Source organism: Bison bison, unplaced genomic scaffold (genome assembly GCF_000754665.1).
Source record: "Bison bison bison isolate TAMUID 2011002044 unplaced genomic scaffold, Bison_UMD1.0 scf7180017864390, whole genome shotgun sequence".
Taxonomy (NCBI): domain Eukaryota; kingdom Metazoa; phylum Chordata; class Mammalia; order Artiodactyla; family Bovidae; genus Bison; species Bison bison.
The window spans coordinates 5,103,555-5,123,493 of record NW_011494962.1 but is presented as its reverse complement, the minus strand read 5'-3'; the positions used below and the strand labels follow the sequence as shown (position 1 = coordinate 5,123,493).

At 38.0% G+C, this 19,939-nt stretch overlaps 2 protein-coding genes across 8 annotated transcripts in view; one reads left to right on the top strand and one right to left on the bottom strand.

The window, feature by feature from the left end:
• Positions 1 to 5,615, top strand: part of PLBD1 (phospholipase B domain containing 1) — a 90,315-nt gene extending 84,700 nt beyond the window's left edge. The window contains exons 11-13 of the mRNA XM_010858775.1: positions 1,762 to 1,947; positions 2,654 to 2,760; positions 5,319 to 5,615. Of these exons, the coding sequence (XP_010857077.1) occupies positions 1,762 to 1,947; positions 2,654 to 2,760; positions 5,319 to 5,486 (461 nt within the window). The 3' untranslated portion in view covers positions 5,487 to 5,615. The remainder of the gene's footprint in view (positions 1 to 1,761; positions 1,948 to 2,653; positions 2,761 to 5,318) is intronic.
• Positions 5,616 to 6,301: 686 nt separating this feature from the next.
• The window catches only part of ATF7IP (activating transcription factor 7 interacting protein), a 115,164-nt gene continuing 101,526 nt past the window's right edge, over positions 6,302 to 19,939 (bottom strand). For 5 of the 7 annotated variants that reach the window (XM_010858714.1, XM_010858711.1, XM_010858713.1 and 2 more), the window contains 5 exons: positions 19,326 to 19,481; positions 16,715 to 16,897; positions 16,559 to 16,585; positions 14,717 to 14,829; positions 6,302 to 10,928 (listed from right to left, as the gene is read on the bottom strand). In XM_010858714.1, coding sequence (XP_010857016.1) covers positions 10,509 to 10,928; positions 14,717 to 14,829; positions 16,559 to 16,585; positions 16,715 to 16,897; positions 19,326 to 19,481 — 899 coding nt within the window. In that variant the 3' untranslated portion in view covers positions 6,302 to 10,508. The remainder of the gene's footprint in view (positions 10,929 to 14,716; positions 14,830 to 16,558; positions 16,586 to 16,714; positions 16,898 to 19,325; positions 19,482 to 19,939) is intronic. The other 2 variants (XM_010858718.1, XM_010858719.1) reach the window with 1 other exon arrangement.

Here is a 19,939-nt window from a genome sequence, read left to right as displayed (position 1 = left end):
CCCACTCCAGAACTCTTGCCTGGAAAATCTCATGGATGGAGGAGCCTGGTAGGCTGCAGTCCATGGGGTTGCAAAGAGTCAGTCGGACATGACTGAACAACTTCACTTTCACTTTTCACTTTCATGCATTGGAGAAGGAAATGGCAACCCACTCCAGTGTTCTTGCCTGGAGAATCCCAGGGACGGGGGAGCCTGGTGGGCTGCCGTCTGTGGGGTTACAAAGAGTCGGACACGACTGAAGCGACTTAGCAGCAGCAGCAGCAGCAGTATTGTTACTATCTTACTGAAAGGGAAGAAAAGCTGAGGAAGAAACATATGATTTTCCCAAATAAGTGATATCGTACAGCCATTTTTTTAAAAGCCCCACAAACCTAGTATTTAGAAGCCACAGTGATGTATCGATAGAAGTCCTGGGTGCTTTTAGTCAGAAGGAAGGCATTCAACCTCTCTGAACCTCTGTTTCTTCCTTTACAAGGAAGAATGGTAATATTTATACATCAGCAGGTGGTTTTGATACTATATTGCTGGCCAAAAAGTTCATTCGGATATTTCTATACACTGTGATGGGAAAACCTGAAGAAACTTTTTGGCCAACCCGATACAAGATACTCTTTTAAATGCTTTTTTAATCATAAAGCTTTATGAAAATGTAAACAGCAACCATTTTTATTATTCATTTGAGCTATTCACGTAGAGAACTGTAATAGTTAATGTTCATCTACTGTTTACAAAGTACCAGACCCTGTTGTAAGCTCTGCCATCCATGTGAACTCACTTAATGCTCACAGCAGCGATCCTTGTGAGGTTAGACATCATTGTTCACATTTTACAGATGAAGACGTGAGCCACAGAGGGGTTAAGTAACTTCTGTAAGGTCACATACCAGGCAGTCTAACTCCCCAGTCTCAATTACCTAGATATACTGCAATAGTAAATGTGATTTTTAGCCTGTACTTTCAATGTTGTCTTTGTCTGCCTTCACCCTGATGCTGGCTCCATGCCCCAGAATCAGTGAGGTTGAATGTTTTGTCATTTGTTTTGTCCTAATAACTTCACCTCGAGCAGCGGATCCTATAAAATAGTACAGAGAAAGGAAGGCAGACAAGGGCCAAGAGAAGATGCGAGTGGCAGTTAAACCCTGAATGGTGAAGGTGGTCCTACATTGGCTGACAGTCCTGCAGCAATACCTGAGGCTACTGTAATCTGAGATGTTCCTGAAATGGTGATTTTATTAAAGTTGTGTCACATTTGATGCCTAGTGACGAAGGGCTGGCACTGTGAAGCTTCGAATGAAGCTGAGCCTTATGAATGTTTAGGGTCAGAGGAGTTACAAGTCTACTGGAATCTTAAGATCATCTCCAATCCCTTCACAATATAACTTTTCCTTTCCCTCTTCCTACTTAAAAAAAAAAAAGAGGGGGCAGAAATGAGGTTAACTGACAAAGGCCTAATTATTCAACTCTGAGCCTAGAAGTCAGGTTTTCTTCTGCTTAATAGATTGCCTTAAGACTCTGGGGTGAAAAACCAAAAAATTCTGATGCTCTTCTCCCCCTAATGGAATAATCTAGACTATACTGGTTCTGTAAATTTCTGAGGATCTGTGTGATTACCAGGGTTCACAGCCATTATTTTGTGTAATATTACTTTGTAATTACACAGCTGTGCTGATGTTCAAAAGAAAGTACCATTCATGACACTTTGTTTCCTCTCTCTTTTGTCTTCTGTCAATCCCACCCTTCTCTCTCTTCCATTCCAAATCAGGATATTGGCCCTCCTACAACATTCCTTTCCATGAAAAAGTTTACAACTGGAGTGGCTATCCAATACTGGTCAAGAAGCTGGGTTTGGACTACTCTTATGATCTGGCTTCCCGAGCTAAAATCTTCCGGCGTGACCAAGGAAAAGTGACTGATATGGAATCCATGAAATATATCATGCGATACAACAGTACGTAGCACATTTCTCAGGAATCATTCTTCAAAACTCCTTTTCTTCCCCATGGATAAAGAATCCATGTAAGTTTATCACCTCTGTACTAGAAGGCAGTCTAAGAAGTTATTGAATTATCTAGTATTCAGTTGATACTATACATATTATATATTCAACAAACAGAATTTTGTCCTTCTTTATAAAGATAGGGAAGAAGATTCTATAGATTTAATTGAAAAAAGTCTTATGTAAAACACAAAACAAATAACCCATATGGGATAAAACCCATACGGGGTATACGGGGTAACTTTTTTTTCTTTTTTACCGTACCATCCCAAACACAGATTTCCTTCCAAGGACAAAAGCAGTTACTAAAATAAAAATTACCCATAAACACTTTGTTTTTGATGAACAATATCAAAGTCAGATTCGTATTTGTTTTGTTTAAAAAAACTGGACACACACTTGTGCTGTTATTTCTCTTCTGTCCAGTCATCACTGTGAAGGTTTGTGAGTGCAGGTTGAGCCTGGAGTAGGGGCTCGAGGTTGCCTCCCCCCTGTACAAGTCACAGGGGCCTTCCGTATGTGGGAACAGACTGAGCAGAGGAGGCCTCTGGGGTGTATGCTCTGGACACCTAGGCTTGAATAGGGCCACACAGCTTACTGTGGAAAAAATGCATCTCAGAATGGCCAGCACTCACTCTGTCCCACCCCTGTTCCCTAGATTACAAGCAGGACCCTTATAGCAAGGGTGATCCCTGCAACACCATCTGTTGCCGTGAGGACCTAAACTCACACAGTCCGAGTCCTGGAGGTTGCTATGACACCAAGGTAATGTGCTGTTGGGTTCTGTCTGCTTTATTTTTGCTGTGTTGGGTCTTTGCTGTTTGGGGTTTTTTCTGCTTATGGTGAGCAGAGGCTACTCTCCAGTTGCAGTGCCTGGGCTTCTCACTGCAGTGGCTTCACAGGCTTCAACAGTTGCAGTTCCCAGGCTCTAGAGCACAGGCTCTGTTGTGGCCCATGGGCTTAGGTGCTTGACAGCAAGTGGGATCTTCCTGAACCAGGGATTGAACCCGTTCTCCCACATTGGCAGGTGGACTCCTTCCCACTGAGCCACCAGGGAAGTCCCACCCTATTGGTTTTCCAGTGCCTAGGCCTATTCAAAGGCAGAGCTGCAGAGATTTTTGTGGCATAAATCACAATAACGTCTCTTATTGTGCCTGTGCTCTGTTGCTAAGTTGTGTCTGACTCTGCAACCCCATGGACTGTAGCGTGCCAGGCTCCTCTGTCCATGGAACTTCCCAGACAATACCAGAATGGGTTGACATATCCTTCTCAAGGGGATCTTCCTGACTCCGGGAATGACCAGTGTCTCCTGCACAGGCAGGAGGATTCTTTACTGCTGAGCCACGTGGGAAGCCCAATGTCTCTTAAACATGAACTCAATTACAGAATCAGCTTTTTCAGGTTATAGTGGTAGGTCCCTTGCACTAACTTCCAGTCCCTGCTCTGTCACTTCATCACATCATCTCACAGTGCTTCTGAAAAATGGTAAGAAGAGTACTTGCTTCCTAGGGTTGTTGTGAAGAATGAACAATTTAATATCTATAAAATGTTTACAACAGTACTTAGCATGTTATTTGTAAATGTGCATAACCATAATGATGATGATGATGATGATGATGATCATAGTGTTGCTGTCTTAAGTTTTCCCAGACTGGCCCAAAGTCCAAAGAACATATTGAGAGCACAGTGATGTCACTTTAAACGGAAATTGAATCGAGCTGAAGGAATAAGTATTTTGGGCCAGATGCTCAAGCACTAAAGGGTTTTCACTACACTACAATTGTTAAGTACTGTAATGTGTCTCACAATATAGGTAATAAGTTTACAGTGGGGTTGAAGCCCACTCATATAGGCTTGTGAGAACCAGTTGTTTAAAATGTCAACACCAGTTTGATGGCCTGAAATGGTGGGATATTTACATCATGGAAATCAGCAAACACTACAAATTGGGGTCTTTTTTCCTAAGAGAGCTAATTGTTAACAACTTATTGGCACAGGACTGCATCTGGAGTGTCCAAGATTATACATTAACTATCTAGTGGGTGGAAAAGAATCATTCTACCACATCTTTTTGTACTTTTGGGCTTGGGCATGTGTCTATTCATTTGCATCTATGGTCCTAAATTCTGAAGAAATCTATTAGATTTAAGAGTTAACTGTTCTATCTGAAGCTCTGAAAACTATTAAAAATGCCAACCCCCTGACACATTATTTTTTCTGTCAGCCTAATAACTAAACAGAAGAGGGTTTAGAATGGTTTGAGCCAAGCTTTAGTCTTTAATGACCAAGATTTTGTGTAATGTACAAAAAATTTAGTGGATGTAGTGAGCCTGGCACACATGAAGCCCCAGTGAATGCTTTTGTATTTATTTCTTTTTAATGATATTTGCAAACATTCAGTAAAGTGTGTAAAAAGTGTTCCAGAGTACACAAAGAGAATTACTTGAACTGGGGAGAAACCAAGCCAAGCTTTCATCTGCCAAATTTTACCTTTTTGAGGAGACAAGAGCCTGCCAATTTTTCATCAAAAAAGGTTCTGTTGAAGCACATATTTTAAAAATATGAGCCATTTTGAATGAGGAAAATCTGAAGTTATGAGACATTTTCTGCTTTCCTCTCTAAGCTTAAGTTCTGCTGTGATCCAATGTTCAATCAAGTGTTTTTAAGAACCATGGACCTTATTTTTTGATATCAAGTTCCATCTACTTTAATACTCTTGTTACTGCCCTGATTAATAACAACTTTTACTGAGGAATTAATACATTCTAGGTACTGCTTCAAGTATTTACTCTCATTAATCCTCATGACAACTCTTCTATGAAGTAGGGTTATTAGTCTAATTTTACAAATAAGAAAACTGAGTCAAAATAAATTTTGGAGGTTGAATTCTAAATATGAGTAATCTGACTCCAGATCTCACACTTTGGGCTGTTAGTTTAATACTCTTCTACGAGTCAATGCAGGGCTTCCCAGGTGGCACAGTGGTAAAGAATCCACCTGCCAAGCAGGAGACATGGGTTCAATCCTTGGGTTGGGAAGACCCCCCCTGAACAAGGAAATGGCAACTCACTCCAGTATTCTTGCCTGGGAAATCCTATGGACAGAGGAGCCTGGCAGGTCATGACTTAGTGACTGAACAACTAGTCAATTCACATTTGGATGCCAAATGGATACACAAGAGCATATTGTGGAAGCTTGCAGGATTTTATTTTAAGGGGAGCTAATATTGTGACTTTGGACAAAGAGCAGGGACCCCATCCAAAGGGGCTTAGTCGTGTTTTTTCCCAATGGTTTTCTAAAACATCCCCCTCCTCTCTCTGCAGGTGGCAGACATCTACCTGGCATCCAAGTACAAAGCCTATGCCATCAGTGGGCCCACCGTACAAGGTGGCCTCCCTGTTTTCCACTGGAGCCGTTTTAACAAAACTCTCCACGAGGGCATGCCAGAGGCCTACAACTTTGATTTTATTACCATGAAACCTATTTTGTAACTTGACATAAAATGGAGGGAGATAAGGGAATAGAAGGCTGCAAGGAAGATACCAAAGGCACTATTTTAGCTGTTTTTCCATTCAGAATTAGTTTTAATGAAATATATTCAATTCAGTCTATCACTTTCATTTTCTGCTGCTGATTTTGTCATTTTTAAAACAAGCGCCTACAATTGGGTGGGGCACCATACAAGAAACATATGATAAGTAAACAATACCATTTCAGCACACAAGCTTATACACCAGAAAGTATGTAGAAACTGCTCCCTCGCCCCGAGATCCACTGTCTCCATGTATGCCTGGCTGCACAGGCCGCACCTCCCACTTCCCCTGGGCAGCTATGCCATGTGACAGTCCTTGGGGGGACTCCGAGTTGAGTGCTGCTCCCAGGCCCCGCTCCTCAGACCCTGACTCCCTCATGCTCTTTCCCTTTCTCCTTGCTGGATGGTTTTCATGACAAAGCCCTAGGGGATGGTGGAACCTCCAAGAGAAATGCAGTTAGTACGTTTTTGTTTTTTTCTGGTCATTAACAAGCAACAGTCGAAGTCTTTCTCTGGTGTACATACACAATACAGCAGACTTTAATGTTGTTACCTATTAGTTAAAAACAGTTTATCTAACCTAGCAGCAGCTCTGCCTAACAACATTTCTTTCAAAGCTGGAGGATTATATGTTGTTTGAGGGCCACAGTGTTGTCAAATTAAGTAAACCATACTGAACGGTCTAACAGTGACTCTTAACAAGGTGAGAGACTCACAAAAGAAAACAATACTCATAAGGTCTGAGGATAACAGAATGAATCAGAGTACTCAGAATGTTAAAAACCCAGTAGTTTATTTCAAAGTATAAATTTCAGGCTTGCTGGACAAAATCCCACTACAGTTAACACTTATACAGACACCACTCTACTGTACATTTAAAAAAGAAGAAAAAAAAAAAAAACCCACAAAAACCTTCAAAACCTAATAAAAATAGGGCAACTTGCTACAGCCCAGTTTCTATTAGACATCAGAAGGTCTTACATTGTCATTATTTACACTTTCAACTGTAATAAAGAAATATTAGGATGCAAGTTTCCTACAAAGGAATTATTTTTATACTTAATTTTGAAATGGCTGATAAAATTCTAAAGCCAGGATTCCCCAAATGATGTTTGATTGCCCAGTTGCCTTATTTACAAAAAAAAAAAATTTTAAGGTAGCAATTAAATATAAAGGGTGGGTATTTGACTCTACAAGTAAAAAAAAAAGAATGACAAACTTAACATGATGAAACTGAAGATGAGAAGACAAAACACGTGTTTGTATCGTTCTATTCCTCCCCACTGGCTGGCTCAAGGGAAGTAAGTTTTTGGAATTGGATAAACCTGCCACACTAATGAAACACTTTACAGGAATTGTTCTAACCTTTTTTGTTTGTCCCAAAATTTTCAGAAAGGGGAGGGGCCATCATTTACCCAGTAGAGAATAAGGCAGGCACAATTATACATTGGTTTTAAATAGAGTTATTTGCAATAATCTAATACTGGGACATGGTCTTTCTGGAAATCAGAATAAAACAGGCCAATGACTGGTCAATGATCAAGTTAAAATAATGAATAAATCACAGGATATTGAAATAGCCCAACAAAGAAAGTCTAGGAGAACACTTGGAAGTCTTTGCGGTAATGTGCTGTGCCAACATTACAGTGTATACAAATGAGAGAGGAGGATAACGCAGGTATTATTCTGTTAATCTTGTACAGTACTGGAATATTTGTGGAACAAGATAAATGCATATCATGCAATATTAACACCTTGCTGCATGAACAATAATTTGGAAAATACAAGCAAAAGAGCAAACAAACAAAAAAAACCACGTTAACACTTATTGGCTACAGGAAGAGAATTGTATGGTGCAGCCTGCCTAGGGAGTTCTGCTGACAGGTGGTCCTAAGCTCCTTGTTTGAGGTCATTTTATTCAATCAAACTTTTCATTTCTTATCTGGCAATGGGGGTTGGGACAGTGGGGAACACATGTCTGTGAGGCAAATGGCATCCCAACAAACATTCACTTTTCAAGGAAGCAAGCTCTGCTCTTCACTTCTCTCGTCAACTTCCACTTTGTTAAATAGCACACAGTATTCTGCATGTTTTAAAAAGTGAGTCCACAGAAATAGAGGGATATAGTTACCTCATAAAGTTACCTGTTACCAACAGATGTCTTTGTATGTACTTTATAAATGTACTGGCAAGACTATAATTTTAAAATGTGAGGCTTGCTCACACTTAAAATTGGGTGAAAATTACTCTGACAAAGTACAAAGTAGACAGTAACAAACATCACCATTACCTTTAAACATCATATAAACATCCTCTATTTCAGGTTGAAGTATCAGAAGTTTCCAGGATTTCCAATAAGGCAATACTTACACAAGTATTGTCAGACTAAAAAGGTAGCAAACTCGCATTCCCAAAGTGGGATTATTAAGCTTATTTGTAATACTCTGTGAAAAGATACTGTGAAATTAAAAAAGGTACCATGAAGTGTGATTGCTATTAAAAATTATGTGACCAGTAGCTATTTCTAGTTGAGTCCTCCATTCTCTGTCTCTAAAGAAACAACCAAACAGAAAGCTCTCTTCAACATTATAAAACCTGCCTGAAATAAAAACCTAGAGTTCAAGTCTAGCACCCATTGGTAACTCCAATATAGTTGTTGCCTATAAATTCTGTGGCAGGCTAATTGAAAGAAACCATCTTATAGTATCTTTTCCCTCAAATAATTACAATCTCTCTTTGTACCTTCCCTCCACTACATGGAATAAAAAGTTTTATTTTACTGTAGTAAATCTATTTTTTAGGGTTACTATTTATTTCTTTTTTCTCTGACAGAAATCACACAGTATAGGTCAAAATAATATTTTCATTCTACTGGGCTTTCTTCACCTGATTATATAATGCTATGAAAGCTTTTTCTTAAAAAAAAAAAAAAAGGATTAGTAAACATAAAGTACTCACCAAGGGAAGCTTTCTAGGCTAGGTAAGCAAATTATCATATGACCATAAAACCGGTCAATAAAGAACAATTTTGAACATGGGCTTTCTATTCTGTCAACTGAAATGCTCTTCAACACATAATCAACACTGCAACCACTGCAGGTAAAAACATATGTACGTGCAGATATAAGACAGGTGCTCACATACATCTAGAAGATCATCAATTTCTCCCTTTAAAAATTTTCATTGGCATGACATTGGCAATTTCTTTACCATCATCATTAGACCCACAATGAGTAACGCCTACATAGTTGGTTGGCAAATATGACTCATGGAAATTTTAATTCTCATTGTGGCCTATTTTCTGAAAGCAAAAGGAAGATTTTGGAGCATTTACTTTTGGCAATCTGTAGGCTTTCTTCCACATCAATCAAACTTCACATCCAACCTGACAGTACAGTGACCAGTAAAAGTCTCTAAAGAGAGTTTCTTTGCAAGTAGAATGTTTCCTATTATAAGCCATTGAAGTTGCAAACCAAGAAGCATTAATATGGAAATGACAATTCCCTCTTATAAGTCCAGAATACATTAATGACTTAACTCATTTAAGAAGGCAGGAATATGATTTCAAATATGATATGGAAGATGGCTTGAAAATGTATTCCACAAACTCCACAAATTCCTTTCCAAGTATCACCAACCCCTCTTATCCCCCAAATTACGCCATCTCTCCTGTCTTGAGCTACCTACACTCCAACGCGTACCTGATACCAGTATAACTGGCACTCAAATAGAAAATCCATAATCAAAGTTTGATTAAAACTTTGAAGAGGAACAGAGATGCACAGAAGTTGTAAAGTCATTCTTACATAAATGACCCCAAAGGATATACTTTAAACCTTATCCAAAGCTGACATGTGTTGAATCAGATAAAATTTAGCACCATCAAAAGAAAAGATTAATAATATAGGAAGAATGATATGAGGATAAAGAAGAAATGGAGCTTTCCCTTTGATAGTTTAGCTTACTGTATTTTGTGAATTTTACTATTTACTTTCTTTGAAAGAATACTATGGGTGATAAGGTGAACCAGAATTGCTTTCATAATCTCTAAGACAGTGTGCAACATAGATACTAAAATATGTTTGAAGGGAAATTGGCTCATATAAATGTGGTCTTCTTTTGGTTCATTTTACAGAGTTAAATAGTGACCAGAAATAAAGAGCATTAATTTTCTTGGAAGAAAAGAGAAAGTTAAATGTAATGATGTCACTGATCAGACTACATATAAAAGCCTTGGTTTATAATTTACTTGAGGGAAATGTGCTACATTTGGTGGAGAAAAAGGAGAAATGAGGATGAAAGGTTGACAGAGAAGAGTAAACCACAATGGAAAAACGGCCCTGTTTACTTTTGCAGTTAATCTTTAAGGCACAAAAATAAATGGAAAAAATCTCAGATTAGAAAAGGGAGGGCCCACTGCAATTCTTTTTCATTGAATTGACAACCCAGAAAAGACAAAAGAAAACATGGAAAGATCTTTTCCTGTGTTCAAATTAACCTTTTTAAACTATTTGACCATTTTGCTTTTTACTTTTTCTTTGGGTTCCATTTAGAGTCAGTTTAAATCATCTATCTATAAACCTACAAATCACGTAGAAGCAGAATCATGCCAGATACATACCTCAAATCCTTTGATCTACTTGCTTCACACTGGAAGAGAGGTAAATTTGAGAATGAAAATGGGAGATTCCACTGTAATAAACATATAAATACAGAAAAGCACACACCACACATATACTCCAGCCTCAAAACTAAAGCAAGGTGCACATTTACATTTCAAAACCTTGAAGCCTGAATTGTTCAGGAAAAGATTCTGCTTTATGGGCTGAGTTTATTCTGATTATAAACAAATGTAGTGTATATACACATCGGTCCAAGAAATCTTGCACAATGTGCATTTTACAATGGGTATCATGCACAAGATTAAAACAAGACCAAAAAGTAGAACTTCTGAAAGAGGAAGAGGGAAAGGCTCCAAGGTTTAACTGCTCTGTGAAGAAGAGATCACATCTGTTGACTGAGGATCACAGAAAGGTCCAAAACGCCCATAAATATCCTTGGCTCGTACTGCAAAGTAGTATTTGCTGCCAGACACGAACTGGGTGAGAGTGCATGCCATGGGCAAGGGAAGTGCCTTGACTTCGCCAATCTTCTTCCACTGTGAGGGTACAGTGGCACTGGGTTCCTCGTGGTAAGCGTACAGGTGGTAGCTGTCAACAGTGGCGCAGCTTCTGTCCACCTCCAGAACACTCCAGGACAGTACAATGCCATTTTGACTCTGAACTCGTGCTAACTTCAAGTGAGGCTTCTGAGGCAGAGACGTGCTGGCAGCTTCAGGGGGCAGACGCTGTGGTTGTGGGGCTTCTGGTAAGGGTGCCGGGTGCACAGGGCGTGGGGGCTCCTAACAAAAAAAGAGTCATGTTGATGGATAATGATTGGAGAAAGGACTGTTTGTTAATGCGAGAACTGTAACATCCTAGAAATCACTTACTTTTAGAGAGTCTTCATTTTACATCAAGAATACTGGGAAATAGCAAATATCACACATCTGGCAAGTTCTCCCTGATGATTTGAAATCAGTTCATGACCCAGAAGATGAGTGTTGAGATTATTCCCTCTGTGCTTTTTGGGTCTGAGATACTGAGTTTTCCTTAGGAGACAAAAGCCCTGGCTGATGGAACATCATCTTGACAGAAACTGAAATAATCATCTACTTCTGATAAAATAATTAATGATTTAATGATCTATACCACAGACCCTTGTTTTAATATAACATATTTTTTAATAACATATGTTGGCAGTCTATCAATCATCTAAAATTTGAGTATCAACTCTACTTTCATTTTCAGACTGTTTCTCCATAAAAAGACTAGCATATTCTTATAAGTTAAGTACATATAACACTGACTGTATATTATGTTCTTGGTCAGTCTGCATGTAAAAGGTGACATTTATACCAGACTGTGAAAGAGAGAATTTAGAAATGTAGAAATAGTTGTGAATCTTTCTGCTAATAGGTAAAAGCATGAACAAGGGCATGGGGATAGGCAAATGAGGGGATTTATGGGCAAAAACACGGAGAACATGAAGAAGAACACACAAATTTGGAAAGGTAAGTTAAGGCCAGATAATGGAAAAGCATGAATACTAAGCTTACAAACTGACTTAATGCTGGACATTATTATCATCTGGGTTTTAAGATTACAATGATAACAGTTTTTTCAAAAAGATTTAAGTAAGAGCCAGGAAACAGAGATATAAGTGGTCTTTTTTTCCCCCAAAGTCAAACATTATTGCTCAATGACTTTAGTTTGGAAGTCATGAAAAAAATAAGATTTCCTTAACTGAAATTCATTTAACAAAATTATGTTTTAATATGTATTTCATTAAATGGATAATTTGCATATACTAAATAGTGAATTCTGTGAAGATCTCTTATCTTCTAAATCTCCATGCCTTTTCAAAGTTCAGTGCTAGTAATGTGCACGTAGTAACAACTCAAAAAAGGATCTGCCAAATAATCTCAAGGAATGAAAATATGCTGAAATTCATGTGTGAAGTGGAAAAAAATTCATATACACATCTAGAGAAAAGCATAATCCACAGTTTAAAAGCTAAAATAGATACAAAGTTAGAGGGGAAAAAAAAGCAAATGCAAATACATTAAACATGGAAAGCTGAAGAAAAACAGATTTGAATACTGGCCATCTTACTGTATTACTTCTCTCAAATTAAGTAAATAACATTAAATAAACATACAACTAGTAAGATCTATGAGAAGGCTGAAGTCATGAACTTGACTGGAGAGAGTAGGAATTTAAGGAGTGTGATAATAGCTTACAACCTATAACAGCCCTTTCTAATTCTTAAAATTCGAGGCTACCAAATCCTCTCATATCTTAAAACAGTTAAGTCAACTGAGTTACTGTTTAGTTTCTGCCACTGCAATGGAGGTTTCTATTGAAGTTTTAGAGATAATATATCAGGGATTTGCTTCAAAATATTCCAGTGCATACACAGGTTTTAGGAGTTTGGGGGTGGCAATACAGAAGAAAGAAAACTGGCTATGACTGCTGAAGACTGATGACTACTGAAGACAGGTGATGGGTATGTGGGGATTGCAACACTAGTCTTTCTACTTTTATATATATTTTTGAAAATTCCCAGTTAAAAATATTATTAAAATTAAATTAAAAGAATGTTTCTTCTATGAGATACTGCTGCTGCTGCTGCTAAGTCGCTTCAGTCATGTCCAACTCTGTGCGATTGCATGGACTGCAGCCTACCAGGCTCCTCCGTCCACGGGATTTTCTAGGCAAGAGTACTGGAGTGGGTTGCCATTGCCTTCTCTGATGAGATAAGTGTATTTATTGTAAGACAATTCATATGGAATCATGTGTTAAAAAAAGCTCTGATGGATCATCACATTTGCAAAACTGTGGCATAAATAAGAGATTTTTACTATGTATTTCTCAAAGGAATATGGGATGAAGTAAGTTATTCGTAGTTGCAAACAACAGTAATGAGATATTTGCCACAGATCCTATAAGGCTAGATCTGAAGCACTGTGACAACATGCTGGAGGTGCTGGGACCAGAAAAATTTGAGTTTTAAAATGGCTCTGCCTCTGACACTAGTTTGGTAGTGACACTGAGTAATCACTTAATGATCTCTAAGACACAGTAGCCTCTTCTATCAAATGGACAATATTGATTCTCAAGGGCTTCCCTGGTGGCTCAGACGGGAAAGACTCCACCTGCAATGCAAGAGACCTGGGTTTGATCCCTGGGTTGGGAAGATCCCCTGGAGGAGGACATGGCAACCCACTCCAGTATTCTTGCCTGGAGAACCCCATGGACAGAGGAACCTGGTGGGCTACAGTCTATGGGGTCACAAAGAGTCAGTCACAACTGAGCGACTAAGCACACAGCAAGGTTGGGAGGAGTAAATAAAATAATACAAGTAAAATAGTAGAGTGCCTCGTATATGTGAAGTGCTCCATTAATGTGACTTTTTTTCACTGCAGTGGGACAGTAAAATAACAGCTGCTAAGAGCACAGGCTCTGGAACTGAAATGTAATGGGTTTTATGAGGTATGACCTGGGGCTGGTTATTCAACCACTCTGTACATTAGCTGCCATACCAATAATAAAGGATAAAAAAAGAAAGCTAGAGTTCTGAAGAATTTCTGTGTAAGGACCACATAAATTAACAGTGCCTTGTGCATAGAAAGCACTTCACAAACTTAGCCATTATTATGTATATTTTAAAAAGGATGCATTGCTTGGTAAAAAGTGGTATCAGCCTCAATCTCCTACCACCATTAGAGCCAGCATTTCCATTCACACACTCTATCATACCAAATACTATTACAGTCAGGTCACAGGATAATGTGACATTGATTTGGAGACTAAAACTAAGGAGAAATCTTTGGTTTTCTCTATTATTTCTTAACCAATGAGTTCCCAATACCACTAGATGATTAAAAGTAGTAACTGATAAGTCAGAAAAAGACAAATTTATATGATATCACTTATATGTGGAATCCAAAAAACACAAATGGTCTTCTTTACAGAACAGAAACAGGCTCACAGACACAGAAAATAGTTATGGTTACCAAAGGAGAGGGGAAGGGATAAATTAGGAGTATGGGATTACCAGATATACATTACTATGTATAAAATAGGTTAACAACAAGGATTTACTCTATAGCACAGGCAACTCCATTCAGTATCTTATAATAAACTATAATGGAAAAGAATCTGAAGCTGTACACCTGAAACTACCACAATACTGTAAATCAACTACAGTTAAATTAAAAAAATTTTTTAATTAAAAGTTTAAAACCAATAAAATGATAGCAATGTAACAGAACTAGTATAAAATTCTGAGGAAAAAAATAAAATTAAACATGCAACAATATTTCTTAAAATATTTAATACTTTTAAAAAATATTCACTACTCAAGAATGCTCTCTTTAACCTAACCATAAGTTTAACATGGTCTATTTCACTTCTCATGCCCCAGACGTGGACTCTTTTATATGCTGCACACCACCACAAGCAAACTCTATACTCCTCAACCATCATTACCCAGAAGTGCTTCTGGGTGATGGTGATAGTACCAGCTGCAGTGGTATCTGACAGCATTACAGGTGAGGATTTTGTGAAGCCAAGGGTCCTCACTTACAGTGTGCACTTGTGGTGGTCGGTGATGCACTGTGAGCTGAGGTCCCGTTGATCCCAGGGTTAATCCATTGTTTACAACATATGTAGTTGCTTGAGGCACTCGGACTGTAACACCTATAAAAGAAAATGAAGTGATAGAATTAGAGTTCTATTCTCAATTTGGTAGAACACTGAATTAAACATTTAAAAATCAGTCAAGTGATGTTTTTAAAATTCAAAAGAAAAAATATATCTAACCTAGAAGTCTATACTCAACTAAAGTATCATTTGAGCATGAGGATAAAGAAATCCTCACATATGCAAGCTACCAAAATAAACAGTCTACCTCCATGAACTTTTCTTCAAGTAGCCACAGAGAGACAAGATCAATAAAGGACAACAGGAGACACAGTGAACAGGAGATCCAGCATAGGAAAGAAATCAATGCAATCCATACCCAAAATCCTAGCACACTGAAACACTGGCAGAACATAGAAGGCAGACAGGCCAGAACGGAGCACTGGGACTCTAAAGATAGAAAACATGAAGCTCTCTTCACAAAGATCTCTGCTGCCTCCAGAACAGGCAAGTTAATCTTGCCTCATTTTAACAATGTTCCTCTCTTCCTTTCCATGCTCTGCTGATCAGCTGAGCATACTCATTTCATCCAACAGAAAACTTTAAGCAGAAAATTTAGAAGCAGACTTCCTCAGTGGTACAGTACATAAGAATTTGCCTGACAATGCAGAGGACACAGCTTTGATCCCTGGTCTGGGAAGACCCCACATGCCACGGGGCAACTACTGAGACTGTGCTCTAGAGTCCAGTCTACTCTACAGCTGCAACTACTGAAGCCCGAGCCCCGAGAGCCTGCACTGCACAAGTCACCGCAATGCGAAAGCTGAACACCACAACTAGAGAGGAGCCCCTGTTCCCTGCAACTACAGAAAGCTCATGTGCAGCAATGAAGACCCAGTGTGACCAAAAATAAAATAATTTTTTAAATTAAAAAATGGAGAAAATTTAGAAGCCTCTCATCGCTCAACCATATTTCTACAATATATCCAGTACTGTGGGTACCTTGCCTGGGGTGAGCCCTGTTTCCCAGAATTCATTTAAGACACTGCTGACGGATTTCCCCAAAGAAAGCTCTTGTAAACTTGAGAAAGCTAAAGCCAGAATGTGAACTAGAGACTCTGTTTAGTTTATTTTCTCCTATAGCCATCACCTAATAATGGCATGACTGAAGTTTCAGTAAACAGGTGGATTTGTCCCTGCTTGTTAAGTTTGGCAAAACTAAATATTTTTAGTGATACCTATAGAGATTGCAAAACCATACAGAAAAACAAAAAGTAAGGGTGATGGTTACCTCTGATGGAAAGGGAGAAGGATGCAATTAAGAGCAGGCATACACAGACTTTTGGATTCTGATAAAGTTCTATTTCTTAGCCTAGTGGAGAGTTCATATGTGGTTCATTTTGCTATTTTTCTTTAAGCTTTAGATATATCCTTTATAGAAACTTGTTTGTATATTTTGCAACTGAAAACATATATATTTCATATATATATATATGTGTGTGTGTGTATACACACACACACACACACACACATACACACACACACACAGAAATTACAAGTTACCTTAAACATTTTCCCATCTTTTATTTCTCAGCCACTTTCCATACCTTTAAGACTCTCATTGGAGGCTATCCTTTACCATTATCTCCATCTGGGCTAAGTCACAATTGATCATTCCCATTTTAATTAGGCAAGTTGTCTCTAAAGTATGGTACAGACCAACATCAAATCAAGTAGGCCATAAATAATTAAACTGAAGACAACACACAGAACACAAATTAGATACCAGTCCATTTTTTTCTGGTTAACTCTCCTAAGAAAAGAAAATGAATGAATAATAGTTTTAGTATGATATTGAACACTTTTTGCTGCATCTAACATCAATATAAGCCACTCCAACTACATGCAAAAGAACAACATAAACAGGAAAAGGGTCTCTTACTGTTTTGGGGATTGACCTGCCGAACAGCAGGAGCCTGCATAACAGTCCCTCGAAGGGGAGCCTGAGCTGGTGGTGCGGGCAGGGTTGTATAAACCACCTGGTGGTTTGCAGGAGCTCTCGGTACAGGGAGTCTCGTGGTCACCTGAGTCACTGGACGATGTGTTACATTCACGGTGGTTGGAGCTAATGAAAAGCAGAAAAATAGATTTAAGATGCAGTAAATTCTATGTTAAGTAAGCAACATTAAATAACAATTCACTTTATACAAAATCTAATTTACTATAATAGACAAGAGTCTCCTTTTGTAATCGTGAAAAAGTTAAGAATGACAGGGTCAACCAAGGTTAATATTAGTACAATCCAAGTTTGAGAAGAAAAGAACACCTCAACCATGTCCAAGGCCCTTCCCGCTCTTGTCTGTCTAGATAAATAAACATGTGAAGATGAAGAAAGGGTTTAGACTTTGGGGAGTATGATGCTATAGGAGTGACTTAGAAGGGTGAATTTTCCCTTCCTCAATGTTAAATTATTCTTAGCAGAGTGGAATTTTAGGCCCTCCAGGCCTTCTACTAATGGGTATAAATCAAAAAGAGTAACTTGTGGTCCCATAGTTCAAAAAACTGACTGGCTATTGTAACTGACAGGTTCTTCAGATAAGTCAAATCACCTCCTATTCCAAACAATAAAATACCTATTAAAATATAGGCTTCTTCGTTCTCTATCATGGCATTCCCCCTAATTTATGTTCCAGAGAACATTAATGCCTTGGGTGATATTAACATATATTTACCAATAATGAGTTCTAAAATGTTCACCGATAGCATGGAGTACAAATAGTGATTTTAAAGAGTTAACAATTTTTTGTTAAAACTTTCTGAATTAGAACTACATTTTACAAATGATGTGTTAGCTATATAATACATATCAATAATCAATATACTTTCCTATGGAAAAATATGTTCTACAATAAAACAAATTTGGAGGTAAAAACTGTATACAATAAAGAGACTCCTTAGCCTTTATATATCCTAACTTTCAACGTGAGTCTTTACAAAGAAGAAAGTATATAAGGAGGCATACTTAGCTCTTCATCTTTTTATTCCCCATTTTATTATCTATATTATTAACACTTCTTTCTAAATCATCTAAATTGACTGTCATTTTATTTCACTGGATAAAATTCCATGTAAGCTCAATGCTTTCCTTAATGAGAAAAGTGTTTATGTAAGCATTTCACAGATAAATTTCTTAAGCAATGGGCTATTTTATGAAGAAGACGACCTGTCTTAATTGGCTTCCAAACAGATTAGGGGAGAAGGCAATGGCACCCAACTCCAGTACTCTTGGCCTGGAAAATCCCATGGATGGAGGAGCCTGGTAGGCTGCAGTCCATGGGGTCTCTAAGAGTCGGACATGACTGAGCGACTTCCCTTTCACTTTTCACTTTCATGCATTGGAGAAGGAAATGGCAACCCACTCCAGTGTCCTTGCCTGGAGAATCCCAGGGACAGGGGAGCCTGGTGGGCTGCCGTCTATGGGGTCGCACAGAGTCGGACACGACTGAGCAGCAAACAGATTTGGAGATACAAACTACATGTTGAAATGTCTAGTTAATAGTTTCTTGAGAGGTAGCAGGGAAAATATTAATGGTTATCTTCTGACAGTAGTGTTAGGCCAGTTAAAACAATTTCTAGTTAAGAATCACTGAAAAACTCTTATTTGATCAATTATAACATCTTGGTTATAATTAGAATGAATCATTATATTCATCCCTTCCAGAGAAACTGTATTCATTTCTGCTGTTTACACTGTCAGATGACAAAGACATATATAGTTTAACTCTTCTTTATAACCATTCTGTATCAATGCTGCTAGTTAAAAGACTGTCTGCAAAATTAAGTTACACTGCATTCAAAAACATACTTTGTCTTCAAAATGACAATGAGGAATATGCCAATACAATTTTTTAAAAAATAAAAAATAACAATGATTATTCTTAATCTTCTAATCTTTTAAAAAAATAGTTATAGCTTTTATAACTTATTACTAACATAATTAGGGTTAAAACAAGTTCATCTCAAGGGAATGTGAAGAAAAGGACAAAATATCTGCAAAAGACATTTGGTAAAGGACTCATCCAAAACATACAAAGAACTAGAACTCAACAAGAAAATGTACAACCCAGTTAAAAAGTGGACAAAGGCTCTGAACAGACACCTCACCAAAGAAGACGAACAGATGGCAAACAAGCACAGGAAAAGCTGCTCAACATAATATATCATCAGGGAGATGCAAATCAAATAACAATGAGATTCTACTATCCCTATTAGAACGGTGAAAATCTAAAACACTAACAATACCAAATGCTGGTGAGGATGTGGAACAACAGTTCCTTCCTCACACTCACTGCTGGTAAAAATGCAAACTGGTACAGCCACTCTACTCTGGCAGTTTCTGCAAAACCATACTCTTCCTGTATGATCCAGTAATCATGTCCACTGGTACTTACCTAAATGACCTAATTTTCTGTCTAACCTTTCCACTCAGTTTCACAGTCATATTTCACAACAGGCAAAACTAAAGTTTCACCTCAGTGATTCAGTAAGTTTACCTGTCGGTAGCAAGTGTATGGTTGTCTGAGATGGTCCACTTGTTGGCACTCCAGATGGTTGAAGAGGTGGTGCTGGCTGGATGGGTTGCAACGGTCGAGATAAAGCCTGAGAAGAACTCATGGTTGACACAGTGGTATGATTTACCTTTTTAGGGTCTGTTAATTAAAAGTGAAGCAATATGATTACTGATACAAAAATATTAGATATACAAGTTTATCTTTGCCATTAAGTCACATTTTACCACTAAGAGAACAATTTCATTGTATTTTAATTAAGTGTACTTCTGCCAATGTGAAAACCAAGTCAGAACCTTAAATAATTCACTGTTGGTTCTAGCATAGATTTTAAATCACATTTAAAGAAAATATAGTTGTAATTTTTTTTTAAAAATGAAAAGAATCCTACTTTTAACTTAATACAACACGCTTACGGCTTTAGCAGCAGCTACTTTAATATTTGAGTGTTGATGAAGAAAATGCACATTAGATGGCAGAATTTAAGTAACACTCAATGGTGGGGCAATGGAGAGAGATTCTAAGAGGCAGGGATGCTACATAGGGAAAAGGCAAGAGTACTGATGACAAACTTTTATTTTACTTTTTAATCCAAAACC